The sequence below is a fragment of the Schistocerca nitens genome, chromosome 5 (genome assembly GCF_023898315.1).
Source record: "Schistocerca nitens isolate TAMUIC-IGC-003100 chromosome 5, iqSchNite1.1, whole genome shotgun sequence".
NCBI lineage: Eukaryota > Metazoa > Arthropoda > Insecta > Orthoptera > Acrididae > Schistocerca > Schistocerca nitens.
Genome location: NC_064618.1, coordinates 352302244 through 352326549, shown reverse-complemented (window position 1 = coordinate 352326549; position 24306 = coordinate 352302244). Strand labels below are relative to the sequence as shown.

The window sequence follows — 24306 nt, the reverse complement described above, 5'->3', positions numbered from 1 at the left end:
CAAGTGACGCACTACGAATAGCTATTTAATATTTGTTTGAGGGCAGGGAGATACCGGGTAATCGGCCACATGTTTAGAGAATGGATGGAGCTGTACGTACATTTCAAAACATTGCTGTTTAATAGGAAATACCAACCACCAGAACTGTTTGTAACCTAAAGGTACAGTGACCAAAATGTAAATTAAATAGCAAACATATGTACATATTCCAGGCCACTGATGATGCCTTGCAGAAAATAATGCCGAAACGCGTATGGCACCAAAATTGTGTTTTATTCAGTTGGTGTCAAACGGTCCATAAGCAAAAATTATCAATATACCGTAATATTACACGCAACTGAGGAAGACGGGACTGGAAAAGCTGAAGAAGTCAATTACTGTGAGCCTGTCACAGAACCTCTTACTAGGATTTGGACAAACATTCCAGAAAGGCATGTCCGTACTCAAAGGCTGGTGCCAAGCTCCAGAGTTCCGAGTATTCATCTGGATTTCAGATCTGATTTAGCTAAAAAGGATTACTTTTTTGGCTCTCGGTCACTGCAGTTTTTATGCTACGCAACCCGAGCTCTTCGATGCTCCTGCTGTGCGGACGCAACTGACTGCCATCCTCTCTTCTTCATCTTTCTAGGGACGCCTTTCACAACCAATCCAATTAAAGAAACTACAGTTATCCCAAGTTCGCGAGCCAGCGAGAAAGCCCCCAGGGCTCCAGAAATAACAAATTCCCCTCACCGTGATTATCAGCCTTCAAAGTCCAGGCAATCGCAGAGGGTGGGCTTATTGGTAGTTGGGAGCTCCAATGTTAGGCGCGTAATGGGGCTCCTTAGGGAAATGGCGGGTAAGGAGGGGAAGAAATCCAGTGTGCACTCCGTGTGCATTCTAGGTGGAGTCATTCCTGATGTGGGAAGGGCCCTTCCGGATGCCATGAAGAGCACAGGGTATAGCCAGCTGCAGGTGTTGGCAAATGTCGGTAGTAATGACGTGTGTCGCTTTGGATCTGAGGAAATTCTCTCTGGATTCCAGCGGCTATCTGATTTGGTGAAGGCTGCCGGTCTTGCTTACGAGATGAAGGCAGAGCTCACCATCTGCAGCATCGTTGACAGAACCGACTGCGAACCTTTGGTGCAGAGCCGGGTGGAGGGTCTGAATCAGAGGCTCAGACGGTTTTGCGACCGTGTTGGCTGCAGATTCCTTGACTTGCGCCATAGGGTGGTGGGGTTTCGGGTTCCTCTGAATAGGTCAGGAGTTCGCTACACTCACCTGGCGGCTACACGGGTAGCGGAGGCTGTGTGGCGTGGACTGGGCAGTTTTTTAGGTTAGAAGGCCTCGGGAAAGAACGGGGTGGGCTGCAATCTCAAGGGGTGCATGGCAAATACAGGACGTGCTTGGATCAAGGAACAGTCGGAATTGTAGTTGTAAATTGTTGTAGTTGTGCTGGGAAAGTCCCTGAGCTTCAAGCGCTAATAGAAAGCACAGAAGCTGAAATCGTTATAGGTGCAGAAAGCTGGCTAAAGCCTGAAATAAGTTCTGCAGAAATTTTTAGTAAGTCTTAGACGGTGTTCAGGAAAGATAGATTAGGCAGAATTGGTGGTGGAATGTTTGTGTCTGTCAGTAGTGGTTTATCTTGTAGTGAAGTCGAAGTAGATACTCCGTGCGAATTGGTAGGGTAGAGGTTATACATAACAGCCGAACAAAGTTAATAATTGGCTCCTTCTACCGACCCCCAGACTCCGACGATATAGTTGCTGAACAGTTCAGAGAAAATTTGAGTCTCGTAACAAATAAATACCCCACTCATACGGTTATAGTTGGTGGGGACTTCAACCTTCCCTCGATATGTTGGCAAAAATACTGGTTCAAAATCGGTGGTAGGTAGAAAACATCTTCCGAGATTCTTCTAAATGATTTCTCCGAAAATTATTTCGAGCAGTTAGTCCACGAACCCACGCGAATTGTAAATGGTTGCGAAAATACGCTGGACCTCTTAGCCACAAACAATCCAGAGCTAATAGAGAGCATCATGACTGATACAGGGATTAGTGATCACAAGGTCGTTGTAGCTAGGCTCAATACCGTTTCTTCCAAATCCACCAGAAAGAAACGCAAAATAATTTTATTTAAAAACGCGGATAATGTGTCACTAGAAGCCTTCCTAAGAGACAATCTCCATTCCTTCCGAACTGACTATGCAAATGTAGACGAGATGTGGATCAAATTCAAAGATATAGTAGCAACAGCAATTGAGAGATTCATACTACTACTAAAACTACTAACTCCGTCTACAGGCCGCAAGCGACCCATCGGGACCATCCGACCGCCGTATCATCCTCAGGTGAGGATGCGGATAGGAGGGGCATGGGGTCAGCACACCGCTCTCCCGGTCGTTATGACGGTTTTCTTTGACCGGAGCCGCTACTATTCGGTCGAGTAGCTCCTCAATTGGCATCACGAGGCTGAGTGCACCCCGAAAAATGGCAACAGCACGTGGCGGCGGGATGGTGACCCATCCAAGCGCCGGCCACGCCCGACAGCGCTTAACTTCGGTGATCTCACGGGAACCGGTGTATCCACTGTGGCAAGGCCGTTGCCCAATTGAGAGATTCATACCTCATAAATTGGTAAGAGATGGAACTGATCCCCCATGGTACACAAAACAGGTCCGAACGCTGTTGCAGAGGCAACGGAAAAAACATGCGAAGTTCAGAAGAACGCGAAATCCCGAAGATTGGCTACAATTTAGAGACGCGCGAAATTTGGCACGGACTTCAATGCGAGATGTCTTTAATAGGTTCCACAACGAAACATTGTCTCGAAATTTGGTAGAAAATCCGAATAAATTCTGGTCGTATGTAAACTACACAAGCGGCAAGACGCAGTCAGTACCCTCGCTGCGCAGTGCCGATGGTACTGTTACCGGCGACTGTGCCACTAAAGCGGAGTTATTGAACGCAGTTTTCTGAAATTCATTCACCAGGGAAGACGAATGGAATATTCCAGAATTTGAAACACGAACTGCTGCTAGCATGAGTTTCTTAGAAGTAGAAACCTTAGGGGTTGCGAAGCAACTCAAATCGCTTGATACGGGCAAGTCTTCAGGTCCAGATTGTATACCGATTAGGTTCCTTTCAGATTACGCTGATACAATAGCTCCCTACTTAGCAATCATATACAACCGCTCGCTCACCGATAGATCTGTACCTACAGATTGGGAAATTCCGCAGGTCGCACCAGTGTTTAAGAAGGGTGGTAGGAGTAATCCATCGAACTACAGGCCTATATCATTGACGTAGGTCTGCAGTAGGGTTTTGGAGCATATACTGTATTCAAACGTTATGAATCACCTCGAAGGGAACGATCTATTGATACGTAATCAGCATGGTTTCAGAAAACATCGTTCTTGTGCAGCGCAGCTAGCTCTTTATTCGCACGAAGTAATGGCCGCTATCGACAGGGGATCTCAAGTTGATTCTGTATTTCTAGATTTCCGGAAAGCTTTTGACACCGTTCCTCACAAGCGACTTCTAATCAAGCTGCGGGCCTATGGGGTATCGTCTCAGTTGTGCGACTGGATTCGTGATTTCCTGTCAGGAAGGTCGCAGTTCGTAGTAATAGACGGCAAATCATCCCCAGGGAAGCGTCCTGGGACCTCTGATGTTCATGATCTATATAAATGACCTGGGTGACAATCTGAGCAGTTCTCTCAGGTTGTTCGCAGATGATGCTGTAATTTACCGTCTAGTAAGGTCATCCGAAGACCAGTATCAGTTGCAAAGCGATTTAGAAAAGATTGCTGTATGGTGTGGCAGGTGGCAGTTGACGCTAAATAACGAAAAGTGTGAGGTGATCCACATGAGTTGCAAAAGAAATCCGTTGGAGTTCGATTACTCGATAAGTAGTACAATTCTCAAGGCTGTCAATTCAACTAAGTACCTGGGTGTTAAAATTACGAACAACGACAGTTGGAAAGACCACATAGATAATATTGTGGGGAAGGCGAGCCAAAGGTTGCGTTTCATTGGCAGGACACTTAGAAGATGCAACAAGTCCACTAAAGAGACAGCTTACACTACACTCGTTCGTCCTCTGTTAGAATATTGCTGTGCGGTGTGGGATCCTTACCAGGTGGGATTGACGGAGGACATCGAAATGGTGCAAAAAAGGGCAGCTCGTTTTGGATTATCACGTAATAGGGGAGAGAGTGTGGCAGATATGATACTCGGGATGGAAGTCATTAGAGCAAAGACGTTTTTCGTCGCGGAGAGATCTATTTACGAAATTTCAGTCACCAACTTTCTCTTTCGAATGCGAAAATATTTTGTTGAGCCTATCCCACATAGGTAGGAATGATCATGAAAATAAAATAAGAGAAATCAGAGCTCTAACAGAAAGGTTTAGGTGTTCGTTTTTCCCGCGCGGTGTTCGGGAGTGAATTGGTAGAGAGCTAGTATGACTGTTGTTCGATGAACCCTCTGCCAAGCACTTAAATGTGAATTGTAGAGTAATCATGTAGATGTAGATGTAGATGAAGTAATTATTAGCAGCTCAGTGACTGACATTAGTGAATAATGTTTACGTTTTTCAGCTATAAAAAATTGACTTTACTGACTGTTGGGATCTGCATATTACGAAGGGCGTTCAACAGGTAACGCAACATGTATTTTTTCTGAAAGCAGAATCCTTTTATTCACGATTGCAAAACACCATATTATTTCCCACTCTTTTTGCTAAGAAACTCTAATCTACATTCAATGCGATAACCTCACTCCAGTTTCTAGTAGAGCCTGTACATCCGCATGGCGCCACTCTACCAGTCGACGTCGGAGTCAAAGTCCTGCTTCGTCAATAACCTCCCCATCATCCATTTACTGTTCCTGCTGTGTGTATTCTTCATTGGGCAAAACGGATGGAACGTGTGAGATCCGGCGTATAGTGTGGATCCCAGCGACACACACCTCTGAATACGAGAAGTGGGGGACGAGTATGCCAGCGCTACCAACACGGACGTCCAACTGTGCAGTGAGGTGTCTGATCCTCATCCGGCGATCTCGTTGAATGAGAGTGTCAGCACGTTCCAAGACTGCAAGAGTCACAGCTGTTCAAAAATGTTCAAATGTGTGTGAAATCCTATGGGACTTAACTGCTCAGGTCATCAGTCCCTAAGCTTACACACTACTTAACCTAAATTATCCTAAGGAGAAACACACACACCCATGCCCGAGGGAGGACTCGAACCTCCGCCGGGACCAGCCGCAGTCACAGCTGTGAGCGACCGGCTGGCACGAGGCAAATAGGACGCGTCTGCGCGACGTTGTTGGGATGATGACAGACGCCTCGCCGAACGACGCACCGTGCGTTTCTACACTGTCACATCTCCACAGTTATTCTGTAAGCTCCTAGGAATATCTGCAATTCTCTGGTTTCCCGCCAAAAGTAACGCTATGACAGTTCTCTGCTCGGAACGCAACTGCGTTACAGATAACATTTTGAGGGATACAAATAACACTGCCACCGAATAGAACTTCATGTAACTGTAGGGGCTGGAGATTAGATTAGATTAGCACTTGTTCCATAGATCACAAATACGACACTTCGTAATGATGTGGAACGTATCAGGTTAATACAAGGTGTCTATACAAAATGTTACATTACACAAAATATTACACGACACTTAATATTTAAATTTTTTTTGGTGAAGGTTGGGGAAATTACCCGCTTACAAATCCAAAAATTCATCTAATAAGTAGAAGGAGTTGCCATTAAGAAATTGTTTTAATTTCCTTTTAAATGCAATATGGCTATCTGTCAGACTTTTGATGCTATTAGGTAAGTGACCAAATACTTTTGTGGCAGCATAATTGATCCCCTTCTGAGCCAAAGTTAGATTTAACACTGAGTAGTGAAGATCATCCTTTCTCCTAATGTTGTAGCCATGTACACTGCTATTACTTTTGAATTCGTTCGGATTGTTAATAACAAATTTCATAAGTGAATATATATATTGTGAGGCTACAGTGAAGATCTCTAGCTCTTTAAATAAGTGTCTGCAGGATGATCTTGGATGAGCTCCAGCAATTATTCTGATTACACGCTTTTGTGCAATGAACACACTTTTACTCAATGATGAGTGACCCCAGAATATGATGCCATACGAAAGCAGAGAATAAAAATGGCGTGGTAAGCTAATTTACTGAGATGTATGTCGCCAAAATTTACAATGACCCTAATACCGTAAGTAGCTGAACTCAAACGTTTCAGCAGATCTTCAGTGTGTTTTTCCAGTTCAACCCCTCATCAATGCATACACCTAGAAATTTTGAATATTCACCCTTAGTTACCGATTTCTCATCAAAGTGTATATTTATTAATGGTGTCATTCCATTTACTGTGTGGAGCTGTATATACTGTGTTTTGTCAAAGTTTAATGAGAGCCCATTTTCAGAGAACCATCGTTTACAATTTCACCAGTTAATTCTTGTCTGTTGGATGTGATAGCTATCCTCATATCATCGGCAAAAAGTACCAGCTTTTCATCTTCGTGAATTTAGAATGGCAGGTCATATATATATATTAAGAACAGCAGAGGACCCAAGACCGAACCTTGTGGCACCCCATCCTTGATTGTTTCCCAATTTGAGAAATCACCAGTGTTTTGCATTTTATGTGAGCTGCTTATTTCAACTATCTGCACTCTTCCACTTAGGTATGATTTAAAGATTTGAGCCCTGTCCCATTCATACTACAGTACTTGAGCTTATCTAGAAGTATTCCATGATTTACACAGTCAAAAGCCTTTGAGAGATCACAAAAAATCTCAACGGGTGAGTTCCGGTTACTCAGAGCATTTAATATTTCATTAGTGAAAGTATATATAGCATTTCCGTTGAAAAACCTTTCTGGAAACCAAACTGACATTTTGTTAAAACTTTATTTTTATCAAGGTGTGAAGCTACTTTACAGTACATTACTTTTTCCAGAATTTTGGCTACGGCAGTCAGAAGAGAGATTGGGCGGTAGTTGTTAACATCAGACGTATCCCATTTTTTTGCAGTGGTTTAACAATGGCATACTTCAGTCTATCTGGGAAAATACACTCCTTCAGATAGCTATTACGTATGTTGCTAAGAATCCCACTTATCTCTTGGGAACAAGCTTTTACTATCCTGCTGGAAATGCCATCAGTTCCATGTGAGCTTTTATTCTTGAGAGAGTTCATTATCTTCCTAATTTCAGAAGGAGAGCTGGGTGGAATTTCTTTCAATGGTATCAAATTGTGTGGGTAAGGCCTCTTCCACTAACTGCCTTGCTTCTTCTAATGAACATTTAGATCCTATTTTCTCTACAACATTTAAAAAATGATTATTCAAAATGTTTTCAACTTCTGGCTTGTTGTTTGTCAAATTTCCATTCGCTTTGATGGTATTGCCGTCATCCTGTACTCTTGGTTGCCCTGTCTCCCTTGTAATAATATTCCAATTTTTTTTTGATTTTGTTATCAGAGGTATTAATCTCAGACATGATGCACATGCTCCTGGACTTTTTAGTAAATTTTCTTAATGTAGCACAGTAGTTTTTATAATATGTGGCTGTTTCTGGGTCATTACTCTTTCTTGTTGTTAGATACAGTTCCCTTTTGTGGAACGGTAATACTCCACGATGTCCGACAAGAAATTTGTCATCTTTTCAACCGTCCTTGACCAAGTAAAAAATGGTTGCATTTCGTACTGAACGCTCTCGTAAATTACAAAAGTAGATCACGTGACACGTAAATACACGATGTTGATGTACGGTAGCCTTCAGTCTCATAGTAGCAGAATCATTTTGAGTTTCAATCTGTAACTGTAGCGGTATTTTTCAAGAACGAATATAAAGTGAAAAAAGTTAAAAATTAGTTTACAGAATGTTTGATAATATTACCATAAAAGGGAATTCGCCCTCTGCAGCTAGCGAACCTCCCATAATTCTTGAAGTGCGGGCCCTGCCTGGTGCACCTGAAACATTGAATGCATACGTGGATTAATCATTATACAGGTTCCTATTGAGTGTTCTTACGGTTTTCCACAACAGTCCTTGTGTAATTTTTACCCTATCTCTCCCTGTGTTAGTAAACAGTCTTTGTTGTCAGGGGAATGCCCCGGATTTTCGTCTCATGTAGCGTGCTTTACGTCTTGTTTTGAAACCAATTAGCTGAGCTCATCAGGTGCTTAAAATATGTCACGTCTAGAGTTTAGTACATAGTATCGAGATTTTTGGAAGCAAGAGGATGTTGCATCAGCAATAGACGCTGCTGCTTCGTTGCATTAATGTCTTCGTTACGTCATATTTTACAGTTTGATACATAGTTGGCTCCAGCACTTGCAGCTATATAATGTACATTGCCTGAATAAAGAAAAGTTTTCAGAAGAGATGGCAAAATGTCATTATAACTTGATCCATATAAAGGATACTGTACTTAGGGAAGAAGATGTTTATTGCTCGGTATTTCAGTCTAGTGACTGACGTTAGAATCATATAAAGGAACGCACGCTAGTGACCGGCACAGGTAGTTTCCCCCACTCTCCACAGTTTTTGTTGTTGCTAGAGAAGAGGTTGTGTTTTGTGCAGCATTTGTAAATATTTCGAGTCCTACATATTTAAAATGTTCAAATGTGTGTGAAATCTTATGGGACTTAACTGCTAAGGTAATCAGTCCCTAAGCTTACACACTACTTAAACTAAATTATCCTAAGGACAAACACACACACCCATGCCCGAGGGAGGACTCGAACCTCCACCTGGACCAGCCGCACAGTCCATGACTGCAGCGCCTTAGACCGCTCGGCTAAACCGGCGCGGCTCTACGTATTTAAGTGCTAAATAATATATAAAAGGTAATTGGAATATACTATTAATCATTCAGTTTGATAATTTTGTGGCAAGTAAAATTAAATACATTTTTAAAGCTACTTGTATAAATTGTGGACGATTACGCCACACTATCTTGGTCGTGACCTGCTTGTACCTTAAAACAGAAGGTCTATTACAATGGAACGTCTCATATTTGCAATTTAACTGAGTTTCGTTAATGTCTTACCAATTTTATCCGTCTTGAAAATGGTAAATAGTGTTGTTTTCCAACAGTTTCTCTTTCAGACTGTTGCGCCACGAATAAGTGCAGGCGTGAGCAATGTTGATATTTAGCAAACGATTTTGCGAGATAAGTTTATGACATCGCTCACAGGAGAGAAGGCACGGCCCAGCGGGCGCTGTATACAAGTGTGAAGTAATCAGAGCAGCACAGGGCACTGATTACTATGAAAAACCCTAACGTTGCAGTTACAACAACGCCTAGTGACCCGTGTGTAGGGGCCAAGTGTTTGAGGAAAGCTGGAATTGTAATTATTGAAGAGCCCTCCACTTTTCTCCTCTAAACGAACTTCATCAGAGGCTTAGGGAAAAGTATAAATAAGCGAGCCCGGAGGCTCAAATAGAGGGGGGGGGGGGGGGCAGTTGAGTCGCCATTCTGGCCATGTCTAGAACCGGAGAGAATGACGAATTTTAAGTTGCAGGCCAACCACGATGACGTTCTGGCGATGGAGAGCGATGGCTAACCGTCCCACTGAAACTACTCGTGCCACCAACCTCTGCTGTACAGACGTGCTGCAGCTGTGTCGGCGCGGGGCTCGCCTTTGAGGAGTGAGAGGGCTGCTAGCCTTCGCTACCTGTGTGACACTCTCCGGAGGACTGCAAGCTGCCGTCCACAGAATGGGGCTGGATCACGACCTCGTGGTTTCCCAGGTGCAGCGCTGCCTGCGCTCTCTGGCCGTGCTGCCCTGGGCAGACGGAAAGAGCTGCTAAAGCTCAGCCAGCCGCGATGGCCGAGCGGTTCTAGGCGCTTCATTCCAGAACCGCGCGACTGCTACCGTCGCAGGTTCGAATCCTACCTCGGGCATGAATGTGAGTGAAGTCCTTAGGTTAGTTAGGTTTAAGTAGTTCTAAGTTCTAGGGGACTGATGACCTCAGATGTTAAGTCCCATAGTGCTCAGAGCCATTTAAACCATTTTTGCTAAGGCTCAATACAACGACGGAGGACGGCTGTGCCTCTTTGGCGTTTTACATGGGATCCTGAGGCACAGCCAGCCGTAATCCTGGCCATCGGTGCAGCCAGCACACGCGGCGGCCACTTAATCGTGGCGTGACTGTTAGCGCTAGGGCTACAAGGCTGGGAGACCAGACACTGACACAGAAAATTTCAGCGTTGGCACTGGCGCCGAGCAACGCATGCACGCTGCGTGACGCCATCGCCGTGATTAGCCGAAGGTCCGCTGTGTGTCTTCGATGCAACAAAATCAGTGACACCCTCTCGGATGTTTCTCTGCACGGTTTGGCATGAGTCACCCCGCTCTCCCAAGCCTTGCCTCTCAGTCGTTCTGACATATTACAATCCCTGAGCTTGTAAATCGTTTATGGTAATACTACTGCTTGATTTCATTTCACTTACTACTTATTGGTGTGTGACAGAGCAATAATGTAACATATAAACTATTAAATAGAGCACTGACTAGGTCTTCTAAATTGCAACAATTTCACATTTGAATAGTACATTTGCTCCTAACACAGGGAAGTCACGATATGCTCTCACGCAAATTATATTCTTATATTGAGCAGTTGATGAAGCTATAAAATATACATACACTTTAAAAATTGTAGCTGCTATAAACTGTTAGAACAGGAAATATCAGTTGGCGATGTTGCAATGATAATACTGCAAGTACGAATGATTTGTTACAAAAATGGATTACTTGACAACACTACCAGAAGCAAGAAATACGCAGATCAACAATAACAGCATGAATAATGCATGGACATTTCTCGCAGTGTGGACGTTTGATGGAAACATCTTAGTCACTGTTGTCATGGAAACACTCTTCATTAATAATTCTTCGAAGCTGTGGTCAAAATATTTGATGTAGCTGCACTGGAAAAATTCATATTTGGTGAAGTTGAAGAATTGTGCCACCGAGAACTAGAAACACACAAACGACTGAAGGCGTAAAATGTGGTGTCTATGGCGTATGTTAACGACATTATCAGAAGGTACCATAATTGTATCTGTGATAAATTTCACAAAATTTTTGTATGGACGGGATAAAGAAACGTTGGCTGATTACACAGTGTCTGTTTGCTTTGCCGCAATCAGTTTCTTCATCAATTCAACGCCTTCAAGAACTGTACAGTTGCACAGTTCTTCTCTATTGGCTGTCCAGGAGTCAAACAGATGAATGGCTTTAGCTTCTTGTCTATCTGGCCACATTACTTGATTTACAAAGGCGTTTAAATTCCTCTTCGTTATATAGGTAGATTTTTCTAGCGAACGCTATGATATTCGGTAAATTTATATTAAAATTTGCAGAAAAATGGTCAGTTGGTTCCGATACAAGGACATACATATGGGGTAGCAGCGTTCCATCCATTACGGTCTCAGCCATTAACACAAAGTCATAATAGTGTATTGTTGCAGCTTTGGACCCAACTGCACCAGAGACATATTTACTTTCCTTCACATTGCCAAATATTAATCTGACGTCAGAGGTTTTTCCTCAGTGAGGCACCTGATATCTCTCACGAATGTATTTGTTGAATATCGCCATCCCTTTCAACCAATCGCTAGCTAACTTCGTAGACTGTTTTCCGACACACCATCTAATTCATCAGTTTATATATACTACTGGCCATTAAAATTGCTACAGCAAGATGATAAACGGGTATTCAATGGACAAATATATTATACTAGAACTGACATGTGCTTACATTTTCACGCAACTTGGGTGCATAGATCCTGAGAAATCAGTACCCATAACAACCACCTCTGGGTGTAATAACGGCCTTGATACGCCTGGACATTGAGTCAAACAGAGCTTGGATGGCGTGTACACCTACAGCTGCCCTTGCAGATTCAACACGATACCACAGTTCATCAAGAGTAGTGACTGGCGTATAGTGACGAGCCAGCTGCTCGGCCTCCATTGACCAGACGTTTTCTATTGGTGAGAGTTCTGGAGAATGTGCTGGCCAGGGCAGCAGTCGAACATTTTCTGTATCCAGAAAGACCCGTACAGGACCTGCAACATGCGGTCGTGTATTATCCTGCTGAAATGTAGGGTTTCGCAGGGATTGAATGAAGGGTAGAGCCACGGGTTGTAAAACATCTGAAATGTAACGTCCATTGTTCAAAGTACCGTCAATGCGAACAAGAGGTGACCGAGACGTGTAAACAATGGCACCCCATACCATCACGCCGGGTGATACACCAGTATGGCGATATCGAATACACGCTTTCAGTGCGCGTTCACTGCGATGTCGCCAAACACGGATGCGACCATCATGATGCTGTAAACAAAACCTGGATTCATCCGAAAAAATGACGTTTTGCCATTCGTCCATCCAGGTTCGTCGTTGAGTACACCATCGTAGGCGCTCCTGTCTGTGATGCAGCGTCAAGGGTAACGGCAGCCATGGTCTCCGAGCTGATAGTCCACGCTGCTGCAAACGTCGTCGAACTGTTCGTGCAGATGGATGTTGTCTTGCAAACGTCCCTATCTGTTGACTCAGGGATCGAGACGTGGCTGCACGATCCGTTACAGCCATGCGTATAAGAAGCCTGTCATCTCGACTGCTAGTGATACGAGGCCGTTGGGATCCAGCACGGCGTTTCGTATTACACTTCTGAACCCACCGATTCCATATTCTGCTAACAGTAATTGGATCTCGACCAACGCTAGCAGCAATGTCGCGATACGATAACGGCAATCGCGATAGAGTACAATCCGACCTTTATCAAAGTGGAAAACGTGATGGTACGCATTTCTCCTCCTTACACGAGGCATCACAACAGCGTTTCACCAGGCAACGCCGGTCAGCTGCTGTTTGTGTATGAGAAATCGGTTGGAAACTTTCCTTAAGCCAGCACGTTGTAGGTGTCGCCACCGAAGCCAACCTTGTGTGAATGCTCTGAAAAACTAATCCTTTGCATATCACTTCATCGTCTTTCTGTTTTATAAATTTCGCGTCTTTAGCAAGTCATCTTCGTGGTGTAGCAATTTTAATGGCCAGTAGTGTATCTTTATCCGTGAACTGGAAGCTTTGAACTGCTGTGAGCTGTGAGGGTCAACTCAATGTTTTCAGTGCCTAATGTCGCAATATGCGGTCATTATTATTACGGCTTTTCCTGTCCCTTTGCTATAAAATGATCACTTAATCCATAGTTTATCAGACGCCGCAAAATTTTTAGGTTGGACGAATTACGGTCTTTCAGCCTGTTTCCGAAGTTTTCTAAGACAGTCTTGCTCCATATTTTCTTTTTCTGTGCCGTCAGTGCTGCAATTTTCAAATTCAAATGGCTCTGAGCAGTATGGGACATAACTTCTGAGGTCATCAGTCCCCTTGAACTTAGAACAACTTACACCTAACTATCCTAAGGACATCATACACATCCATTCCCGAGGCAGGATTCGAACCTGCGACCGTAGCGGTCGCGCGGTTCCAGACTGTAGCGCCTAGAACCGCTCGGCCACCCCGGCCGGCTGCAATTTTCAGCCACGGTATCATGTCAGTTGATAATCCAGGACGACGTAAACACTGCATCAACATTTCCTTCTTTTCTCCTTGGCTGATTTGTCCATATCTTGTACGCATCGATCAGATAATCTTCTGGGAACTCCGTTCGATTTCTTGGAGTGATGGCTGGTAAGACGAACCGGTGCTTCCCTAAAAATCCACCCCTGGCTGCCATGGAACTATTATTATGTTCAACTGAAGTCTGATTCTTCATCCATTAAAGGTGTAGTAACCTCTGCTATTACCTCTGCTTTATTTGTTCGTAGATAGCAACCCCTCCCCTGTAGTTACATCGTACGCAGTGCCAAAGCAATCCACTAACTGTTTCACAATTATTGCAATTCTCATTATGCAAGGTGAAACACTTACTCTGTAAACACACTTCCGCAGTGCGAAGATAATCTGCTCTACTCTAACGACGAACACAAACCCGTCTGACGTATTGTGATCATTGTGCTGCTTGCAATACAATACATAAATGGGCGATTTTAGAAGAGAGGGGAAACACATTACCACCTCACATATTCCTCCCACTGGTGTCAATATCGTTGCTGTATAGGAGCTTCAATCGGCAGAGAGGTTTGGTTTCTAGGCAGTAACAAAGAAAATCTGTTCAGTTGTCCGCGATAACTAGCCTAGCCTCCCTTGTAAGTACATAACAGTGTTGTGCTTCGGGACTTGTAATCACATATGGAAAAACCTTTTTTTTCGGAATAATTTCTGTAAATTCATAAAAAGACCGCGATACATAAAAAGCGAATGAAACAATTTTAAAATGAAATGAAAAAGTACACTGAAGAGCCAAAGAAACTTATACATCTGCCAAACATCGTGTGGAGCCACCGCGAGCCCACAGAAGTGCCGTAGCACTACGTGGAATCTACTCGACTAATGTCTGAAGTAGTGCTGGAGGGAATTGACACATGGGGCTTGCAGAGCCGTCCATAAATCTATTAGAGTACGACGGGGTGGAGATCTTTCCTGAGCAGTACGTTGCAAGGCATCCGAGATATGCTCAATAATGTTCATTTCTGGGGAGTTTGGTGGCCAGCGGAAGTGTTTAAACTCAGAACTTTCTGGGCCCACTCTGTAGCAAATTCTGGACGTATGGGGTGTCGCATTATCCTGCTGGAATTGCCCAAGGTTGTCGGAATGGACACTCGACATGAATGGAAGTAGGTAATCAGACAGGATCTGTCAGAGTCTTATCTACACGTGTCAGTAGACCCACATCACTCCAGCTGTACACACCCCACACCATTACAGAGCCTTCATCAGCTTGAACAGTCCGCTGCTGACATGCAGGTTTCATGGATTGAAGAGATCTTCTTCATACCCGTACACGTCTATCCGCTCTATACAATGTGAGACTCTTCCGACCAGGCAACATGTTTCCAGTCATCAACAGTTCATTGTCGGTCTTGTCGGGTCCAGGCTAGGAGTAAAACTTTATGTCGTGCAGTTATCAAGGGTACACGAGTGGGTCTTCGGCTCCGAAAGCCCATATGGACGATGTTTCGTTGAATGTTTTCTCACGCTGAACCTTGCTGATGGCTCAACATTGAAATCTGCAGCCATTTGCGGAAGGGTTGCACTTCTGTCACGTTGGACGATTTCTTCATTCGTCGTTAGTCCCGTTCTTGCAGGATCTTCTTCGGCTGCAGTAATGTCGGAGATTTGATGTTTCACCGGATTCCTGATATTCACAATTGTGAAATGGTCGTACAGGAAAATCACCGTTTCATCGCCTCCTCGGAGATGCTGTGTCCCATCGCTGATGCGCCGGATATATCACTATGTTCAAACTGACTTAAAAATCTTGATAACCTGACGTTTTAGCAGCAGTAACCGATCTAACAGCTGCACCAGACACTTTTTGTCTTATATAGGGGTTGCCAAGGGCAGCGCCGTATTCTGCCTGTTAACATACCTCTGTATTTGCATACGCTTGCCTGTTCCAGTTTTTTTGGCAGTGTAGTTGATATTAAACCTCTATCGCAGGGATGACTAGAATTAAAAGTCTCAAAAGTGTTCCAAGGTACAACCCTCTCCCCTACACTACACCGGCAGGTAGGTAAATGAACAGTTGCAGTTCTCTGTGCCTGTAGAAAGTCCATCAGACTGCATTAGTGTTGTTCGTGTTCTGTATTGCAACCAGGCCTATTATTGTATGCGAGGGGCTTGAACAGAGGCATACACGTATGTCGCGTGCTCAGTGTCAAGGACACGGAAATGCCACGTACGGAATGAACCGGCATCATAAGCACCTGACATAGTTTAAAAGACATCCCATACGGGATATACCTTTGGCAGGCCGGTTTAATCGTGCACTTTTGCTTGTCTGAGTTATTCCAATGTGGCAGTAGCTATACGTCGGATTGAATGGTAATGTGAGGGCAGCAAAACTAGGCGTCGTGGTTCCAGTCGACCATGTCAACACAACAAGAGGGGATAGCTGTAATGTGCACCAGGCACATTGTAACCCCTCCACATCAGAGCCTGGCACCTGGGAGCATTTCGTATCATCTTGCAGCATTTCTGAGAGGCTATCAGCAGCCAGACCAGACAGTTACCGTCCCGTCCCCAGGCTGCTGCTGACACGACTTTACAAATGAGTTAGTTTATTTGTAGGTGTGCGAAATTGTGAGTGATGGAAATGACACACCGCGGTTCGACTACCGTGTTACAAGGTTGTGCTGAAAAATAATGGCTCCAAATTTTTTATATTTAAACTCATAAAGATTTTTAAATGAAACGAACTTTGTTAACATGTCTACATATTTATTTCTCAACATAGTCACCCTGGCGACGAACACGTTTGTAGCAACGGGAGACCAATTTGCTGATACCGCCACTGAGGAATGTTTGACATTTTTGACGGAGCCACAACCTCACCTCTGCTTGTACGGCGTCATCCCTATCAAAACTAAGTCCTAGAAGATGTGTTTTAATTTTAGAAAACCGATGAAAATCGGAAGGGGCAATTTGTGCAGGTTGATCGATGACAGTGAAAGCAAAGGCGACGGATTACTGCAGATGTCACAGCGCTCCTACGTGGCCTGGCATTGTCTTGCTGGAGGAGAGGGCGCTCACTTATGTCCGAACTCTTCAAATTCGTAATTTCAGTTTCTCACGCACCGCCGTAGCGACATTACACACCGGCTTCTTACACGATAAAATTCGGAGCTTTCTACCGGTGGAGGGTTGCAATTTGCGTTAGCGAATCAGGGAAAATCGACCGAGTTACATGCATGACATATGATCCTCAATCGATATTGAGAACAGAATAACGAATTCGGAGGCATTATTTTTCAGCACGCCCTTCTTAGAAAGGAAAGAGCTAAGGGAGTTTCACCGCAAATTTAAACGTAGCAAAATTCTCACAGTCAACAAAAACAAAACAAATCCAAACTTAGAGTAAGGAGGGCAATACGTGAAGCATTCTATGAATTAGAAAGTAAAATTCTATCTATCGGCATGACATAAAATACTAGACAAATTTGGTCTCGCAAAACCAGTAAACGCACCGAAGCCACCAGTCCAGACGCACTGTGACCTTCATAGCACTGAAACGGAGAACGACAAGACTGAAAGAACCTTTTCCAAAACTGTTTCACAGAGGATGATCGCAATGTAGTTTCTTCTTTATATAGTTGCAAGAACTTCAAAATGGCAGACACCGATATAAATGGCCACGACGTACGAAATGGACTGAAATCGCTCAAGAGAAGAAATGACACTGGACCTGATGTTATACCAGTACGATTTTATACAGAGTATGAGAAGGAACTTGGCCTTGCCTTAGCAGTTGTACACAGGGTGGTCCATTGATAGTGACCGGGCCAAATATCTCACGAAATAAGCATCAAACGAATAAACTAAAAAGGACGAAACTCGTCTAGCTTGAAGGGGGAAACCAGATGGCGCTATAGTTGGTGTGCTTGATGGTGCTGCCATAGGTCAAACGGATATAAACTGCGTTTTTTAAAATAGGAACCCCCATTTTTTATTACATATTCGTGTAGTACGTAAAGAAATATGAATGTTTCAGTTGGACCACTTTTTTCGCTTTGTGATAGATGGCGCTGTAATAGTCACAAACGTGGTATCACGTAACATTCCGCTAGTGAGGACGGTATTTGCTTCGTGATACATTACCCATGTTAAAATGCGGAAAAGTTCGATATCATGTTGATGTATGGCTATTGTGATCAAAATGCCCAACGGGCGTGTGCTATGTATGCTGCTCGGTATCCTGGACGACATCATCCAAGTGTCCGGACCGTTCGCCGGATAGTTACGTTATTTTAGGAAACAGCAAGTGTGCAGCCATATGTGAAACGTCAACCACGACCTGCAACAAATGATGATGCCCAAGTAGGTGTTTCAGCTGTTGTCGCGGCTAATCCGCACATCGGTAGCAGACAAATTGCACGAGAATCGGGAATCTCAAAAACGTTGGTGTTGAGAATGCTACATCAACATCGATTGCACCCGTGCCATATTTCTATGCACCAGGAATTGCATGGCGACGACTTTGAACGTAGTGTACAGTTCTGCCCTTGGGCGCAAGAGAAATTACGTGACGATGACAGATTTTTTGCACGTGTTTTATTTAGCGACGAAGCGTCATTCACCAACAGCGGTAACGTAAACCGGTATAATGTGCACTATTGGGCAACGGAAAATCCGCGATGTTTGCGACAAGTGGAACATCAGCGACCTTGGCGGGTTGATGTATGGTGCGGCATTTTGGGAAGAAGGATAATTGGTCCCCATTTTACCGATGGCAATCTAAATGGTGCAATGTATGCTGATTTCCTACGTAATGTTCTACCAATGTTACTACAAGATGTTTCACTGCATGATAGAATGGCGATGTACTTCCAACATGATGGATGTCCGGCACATAGGACGCGTGCGGTTGAAGCGGTATTGAATAGCATATTTCATGACAGGTGGATTGGTCGTCGAAGCACCATACCATGGCCCGCACGTTCACCGGATTACTTTCTGTGGGGAAAGTTGAAGGATATTTGCTATCGTGATCCACCGACAACGCCTGACAACATGCGTCAGCGCATTGTCAATAAATGTGCAGGTACTCGCTGTTGAGAGGAATGTCGTTACACGTATTGCCAAATGCACTGAGGTTGACGGACATCATTCTGAGCATTTATTGCATTAATTTATTGCATTAATTTAGAGGTAATCACGCTGTAACTGCATGCGTTCTCAGAAATGATAAGTTCACAAAGGTACATGTATCACACTGGATCAAACGAAATAAAATGTTCAAACGTCCCTACGTTCTGTATTTTAATTTAAAAATTCTACCTGTTACCAACTGTTTCTCTAAAATTGTGAGCCATATGTTTGTGACTATTACAGCGCCATCTATCACATAGCGAAAAAAGTGGTCCAACTGAAACGTTCATATTTCTTTGCGTACTACACGAATATGTAATAAAAATGGGGGTTACTATTTTTAAAAAAATCACAGTTGATATCCGTTTGACCTATGGCAGTGCCATCTAGCGGGCCTACCATAGCGCCATCTGGTTTCTCCCTTCAAGCTAGACAAGTTTCCTTCTTTGTAGTTTTTTCGTTTGACGCTTATTTCGTGAGATATTTGGCCCGGTCTCTGTATGAACGTAGTGTTCGTGGTGATTGCAGAAAAGCTCAAGTCATTCATGTTTTCAAAAAGAATGATCTAACAGACGGTCAGTACTGAAGCCGTATATCCCTGACATAAGCATACTGTCGAATTTTGAATTATATTTTAGGCTTGGTTATTATGACATTTCGGGAGACCGAGGATCTCCCCCGCAGTAATCAACACGGGCTTCGAAAACAACGATCGTGTGCAACCCAACTCGCTCTGTTCGTTCACGAGACCCAGAGAGCGGTAGACAGAGGCACTCAGTTTGATGCCGACTTCCTTGACGTCCGGAAGGCGTTGGATACAATTCCACAATGCCACCTAATGAGCAGAATACGAGCGTACGGAATACCAGAACAGCTGTGAGATTGGACTTAAGAGTTTCAAACAGATAACTTCCCGTCATTTTCATCGTTAAAGTAACTTCGGACGAACCCCAACAGAGTGCTACAGGAGCATTACTTCTCACAATATCCAGTATCTAACTGACCCAGCGGATCACGTCAGAACTTCCATCAGGCGCGGATGTTGGTATTCTCTACATAGGAATTGGAACGCCGGAAGTTTGTAGCGAAATGCAGGAGACATGGACTGACGTTTGGTCCAAGCAGTAGCACAACCAAAAATGGAAAGTTCTGAGTACACACAAAAATGAAGACTCTATATCATATAACTACACGAACGCAGATCAGTCACTGGAAGCAGTTACCCCCGTAGAAGACCTAGGAGTATGCATATGGAACGACCACATAACATTAACCACGGGTAAGGCAGACGCCAGTCTGAGATTCTTTGGAAGAATCCCCAGGAAACGTAATTCATCAACAGAGAAGACTGCAGAGTCAGTCCCCGGCCGCTGTGGCCGAGCGGTTCTAGGTGCTTCAGTCCGGAACCGCGCTGCTGCTGCGGTCGCAGGTTCGAATCGTGCCCCGGGCATGGATGTGTGTGATGTCCTTAGGTTACTTAGGTTTAAGTAGTTCTAAGTCTAGGGGACTGATGACCTCAGATGTTAAGTCCCATAGTGATTAGAGGCATTTGAATCATTTGCAGAGTCAGTACGGGATCCGCACCAGTGGGGTCTCTTCGAGAAAACCCAGTAAGAGATCAGCACGTTTCGTTACAGTTTCACTTGTTAAGAGTAAAAGCGTTGCAGAGGTCCTCATACAAATCCAGTGGGAGACGTGTCAAGACGGGCTTTCTGTATCACGAGTGGTTTACTGTTAAAGTTTCTAGAGCGTACGTTCCTGGAAGAGTCGACTAATATGTTGAGTCCCCTACGTATATCTCGCGTAAAGACGTTGACATTAGCGATATTCGAACACACGCAGAGCGTTACCAGCCATCTTTCCGCCCACTAACAATGTGCGACTGGAACAGCAACAGGGGCAAGTGGCACAGTTACACAGGGTACCCCCCACCAAAAGTATTTGCGGAGTTTAAATGCAGATGTAGATAAGAAAAAGGTAAGGTTCACAGACAATATGGAAGGAAGAAACCTGAAATAGATCAAGAAGATGAGCCGACATTATAACTTTTATGAAAAGATGCTGTTCAGTATACACCGTCGAGAACTGAAATTGATAACAACCTATCGGTAAAAACAGATTGCAAGGCAAGTAGCTAAATGTGCATAAGACACTGATTCACAACAAGTGTGTTTGGACGATGGAATGCACTAAAGATACACCAAAAAAGCTTTTCTACGTCATTAGTAATGTTTGTTATGTAGACATTAGGCCGTTGTCTAATGCTTGTTTCCGTGCCTAGCACCTTGTCTCCTATCGTTGACTCTGGAACTGCTGTCTGATTCTTCATATCGTCTGATGACGTATCCAGCTTTAGGAGACCATTAGCTAGGAACAGAGACATGCGTTCAACCGCTGGCTAATGCCCAATACTAAATATCACCACATATTGATTAGCTGTTCCGTTGCAGATGGCACGGTTATATATATATATATATATATATATATATATATATATATATATATATATATATATATATATAAGTCAACGGTATGAATTCGTGAGAAGAACTGTAATACGCTTACCTAAAGTAAAAAGAAGGACCTAGCTTCAAATTCTCGTTGCTGGAAGAATCAAGGATTGAGCAGCTAATGAATAACCCTAAATAAATATAATGTATTTAACAGTCCTTGATTCTTCCAGCAACGAGAATTTGAAGCTAGGTCCTTTACTTCTTATTACTTTAGGTAAGCGTATTACAATTCTTCTCACGAGTTCATCCCCTTAACTTCTACTCCAAACCTGCAATGTTGGTTTGGTATGTAATCTCAATAACCAGTAATGTTATTGACCAATTCAGTTATTAGTAAGTTCTCAGGACTGAAAATTAAATCATGTCCTGTTTCTTACATAGTTGTCGCGGTTTTTTGTGAATTATTTTACTACGTCGTCATTTTAATTAAAATTAATGTGTGTTTTATACGTTGTGTTCCATATTCTTCACATGTGGAAAAATGAAATGTAATTGTTACGTAACTTGCTATGAAACAACCCAAGATGCTCAAAGCCGTGTGGCAAAATTATCAACATACTAAAAGCAAATGAAACTGAAACCGCTTTCGTTAAATGTTTTTCGACTTGCTGTGGATTAAAAAACTGTTGAGTTTTCTTAAAATGAAATTCATATTTCTTCCCCTTAGTCGTCGCATGTCTTTCTTGGCCGTTGGAAGTATTGTTACCTTACATTAACTTCTGCAGATTTAAAGTTTGTAAAAAATTTTACCCCGCCAAAAATCATTCGCTCGTTCAGATAGTACAGACTGGATTCGACTGTCGTGAATACGAAACTTGCCTTCACAGTTGGACTGTGAAAGTACCAGCTACATTTTGCATCATATGTATTTCCTACTGTCAAACCAAATACAGGTTAAGTATTACTCGTTACCCATATTCGGGTATGGTATTAGCTCCAAACTATGCAGTTTTTCATATCAATCAGTTACGTGTAAAGTAGCTTTGTCCGATGAAACTGCAATAATTTCTGGCAGATACTTTCAAAATACCGTGCTAACGTAAGGACTGGCAACTAGCTGTTACTGGAGAGAAATTTAAAGTTATGAGTTATCAAACGTAATAATGCAACAGCCGTCGACCGCGGAAGTGTTGAGTCACAGCTAGTCATCCATGTCTACAGGTGCCAGTAAATAACTGGAGGTTGATGTGTATTCTTGAACTGTGACAAAGGGTATGTTCGAAAAACAACGAATGGCTGGTTTAGATTGACTAGTAGAATACTAGAACATGGTAATTCGTGTTCCACAGACTCTGCTAATGGATGCTTGTACGACCCATACGGGGTACGTTACGGCAACGTCAATAGTTACATCACTTTCCTTGGGACTGAATGAGGAGATGATGTTATTATAAAAACTCTTTTTGATTAAAGGTACGATGCATTTCCTTTGTAGCAAATATCAAGACAAAGCTTCCAGCAGGGAGTCTACGAATAATCATGGACCTCCTATACACAGCGTGAAGATAGAATTAGACTAACAGCACCCAGTGAGAACTAAGGGCTGTCATTCTTCCCACATTCCACCTGTAAAACAAAAGGAAAGAAACTTTAGTGCCACCTTTTGCCACGCAGAGTACGGTCGAGAACTAGCTTCCAAAAATCGCTTACATTTAAAATATTTTCATGAATGATGACATTTATAAAGGAAAGAGATGAAATATTCCCAGCTGCGCAGCTATATTTAACAAAATTATTCTAAGCGAAAGGAGAGAAGAAATATCCTGCGTGAGACGTGTGTATAAAAATTTGTGGAAACACGTAAAGGCTTGGGAATCTTTCAGTTCATTAGTCGGAAAACTGCACTGTGCGTTGAGACGGTAATTAAGAACTGAAAAATACTCACAGTGCTTTGCGTAGTACATGGCATCAGCACGTAGATGGCATATGCGTGAAAATATATTGTTTACAATAGAGGGCAGCACAAATTGACTGTGGGAGTTTCATGGCTTAAAGATCGTTGATTAACGGATAAATAAAATATTCTTCTGAAAGAAACCCCAAAAAAGGTAGTCTATCTTGATAGAACAGCATTACAAGATAATTTGAACGAGTACTGTGATTCATTTGAGTTGGCGCTTAGCACCATGAAACAAGTTTTGCTTATGAAGAAGCCAGCATGCAATGTCTTCGTTGACTCCAGATAAAAAAGACTTGGGACACGGCGCTTAAATTTCTCACATGAGTAAACTTTAAGTATAAAGCGAATAAATCCTGATGTGATCTGACATAAGTGTAACAAGAGTCTATCAACAGAACTGCAGTCAAACAACAATAACTTTTTATTAAGTTTCGTTCCAAATTTCGACGGAAAGAGATGTGTAAACCGTTATTCCCCTTAAGCCTGTGTTGTTTAGAGGAATATACCGTTTAAAAACCGAAAACATCACTATGGAAATGACATGAAAGAACGCTGTAGTTATAAAACACAGTTGCAATAAAGACATGCAACACATATGTTTTCATTGTCTGTATCGACATTATGGAGACGAAGACTTATAAACTAATATTAACTCAAACTTGAGTTAATTTTCGAGTATAATATTTTTTTAAATCTGCCTGTATTAACAAAATGATGAGATACAACTGTATTGCGACATTTGTGAAGTGCAACATCGTTGTTATACAAAATTCACGGCTGTTTCAGCTCTTACCGTAGCACTGGCTGGCGGAAAGCAAGAACAAGCACAAAATCAGCGAAATCATGGTGAATACTTGGAACGCTACCTGATGTGGCTATCATTTATACAAAGCTCAACAATAACCTTGTGACGAGTGCCATTTCTCCCTCAATAACAGCTTTATCTAATCTGATATAATGTTCTTCGTTGTTATTCTGCTCTTCAAGTGCTAAAAAGTACATTGTGAGTGACCTCGGGGTAGATTAGCACATGCGATGTTATGCAGCACTGCACGTGTACCTGGATGTTTTCTCATTCAGTTAAGAGGTGCGGCCATTTATGTTACATATTTTTGTCTTTCTTTTACATTTGTTGTTCGACTGTGTAATTGT

General features: G+C 43.0%; 1 protein-coding gene across 1 annotated transcript in view; it reads right to left on the bottom strand.

The window, feature by feature from the left end:
- LOC126260071 (trypsin-2-like) overlaps positions 1–23995 on the bottom strand; it is a 102805-nt gene extending 78810 nt beyond the window's left edge. Inside the window, exons 1-2 of the mRNA XM_049957270.1 lie at positions 23948–23995; positions 7915–7988 (exon numbers count right to left, since the gene is read on the bottom strand). Coding sequence (XP_049813227.1) covers positions 7915–7956 — 42 coding nt within the window. The 5' untranslated portion in view covers positions 7957–7988; positions 23948–23995. The remainder of the gene's footprint in view (positions 1–7914; positions 7989–23947) is intronic.
- Positions 23996–24306: the final 311 nt, after the last annotated feature.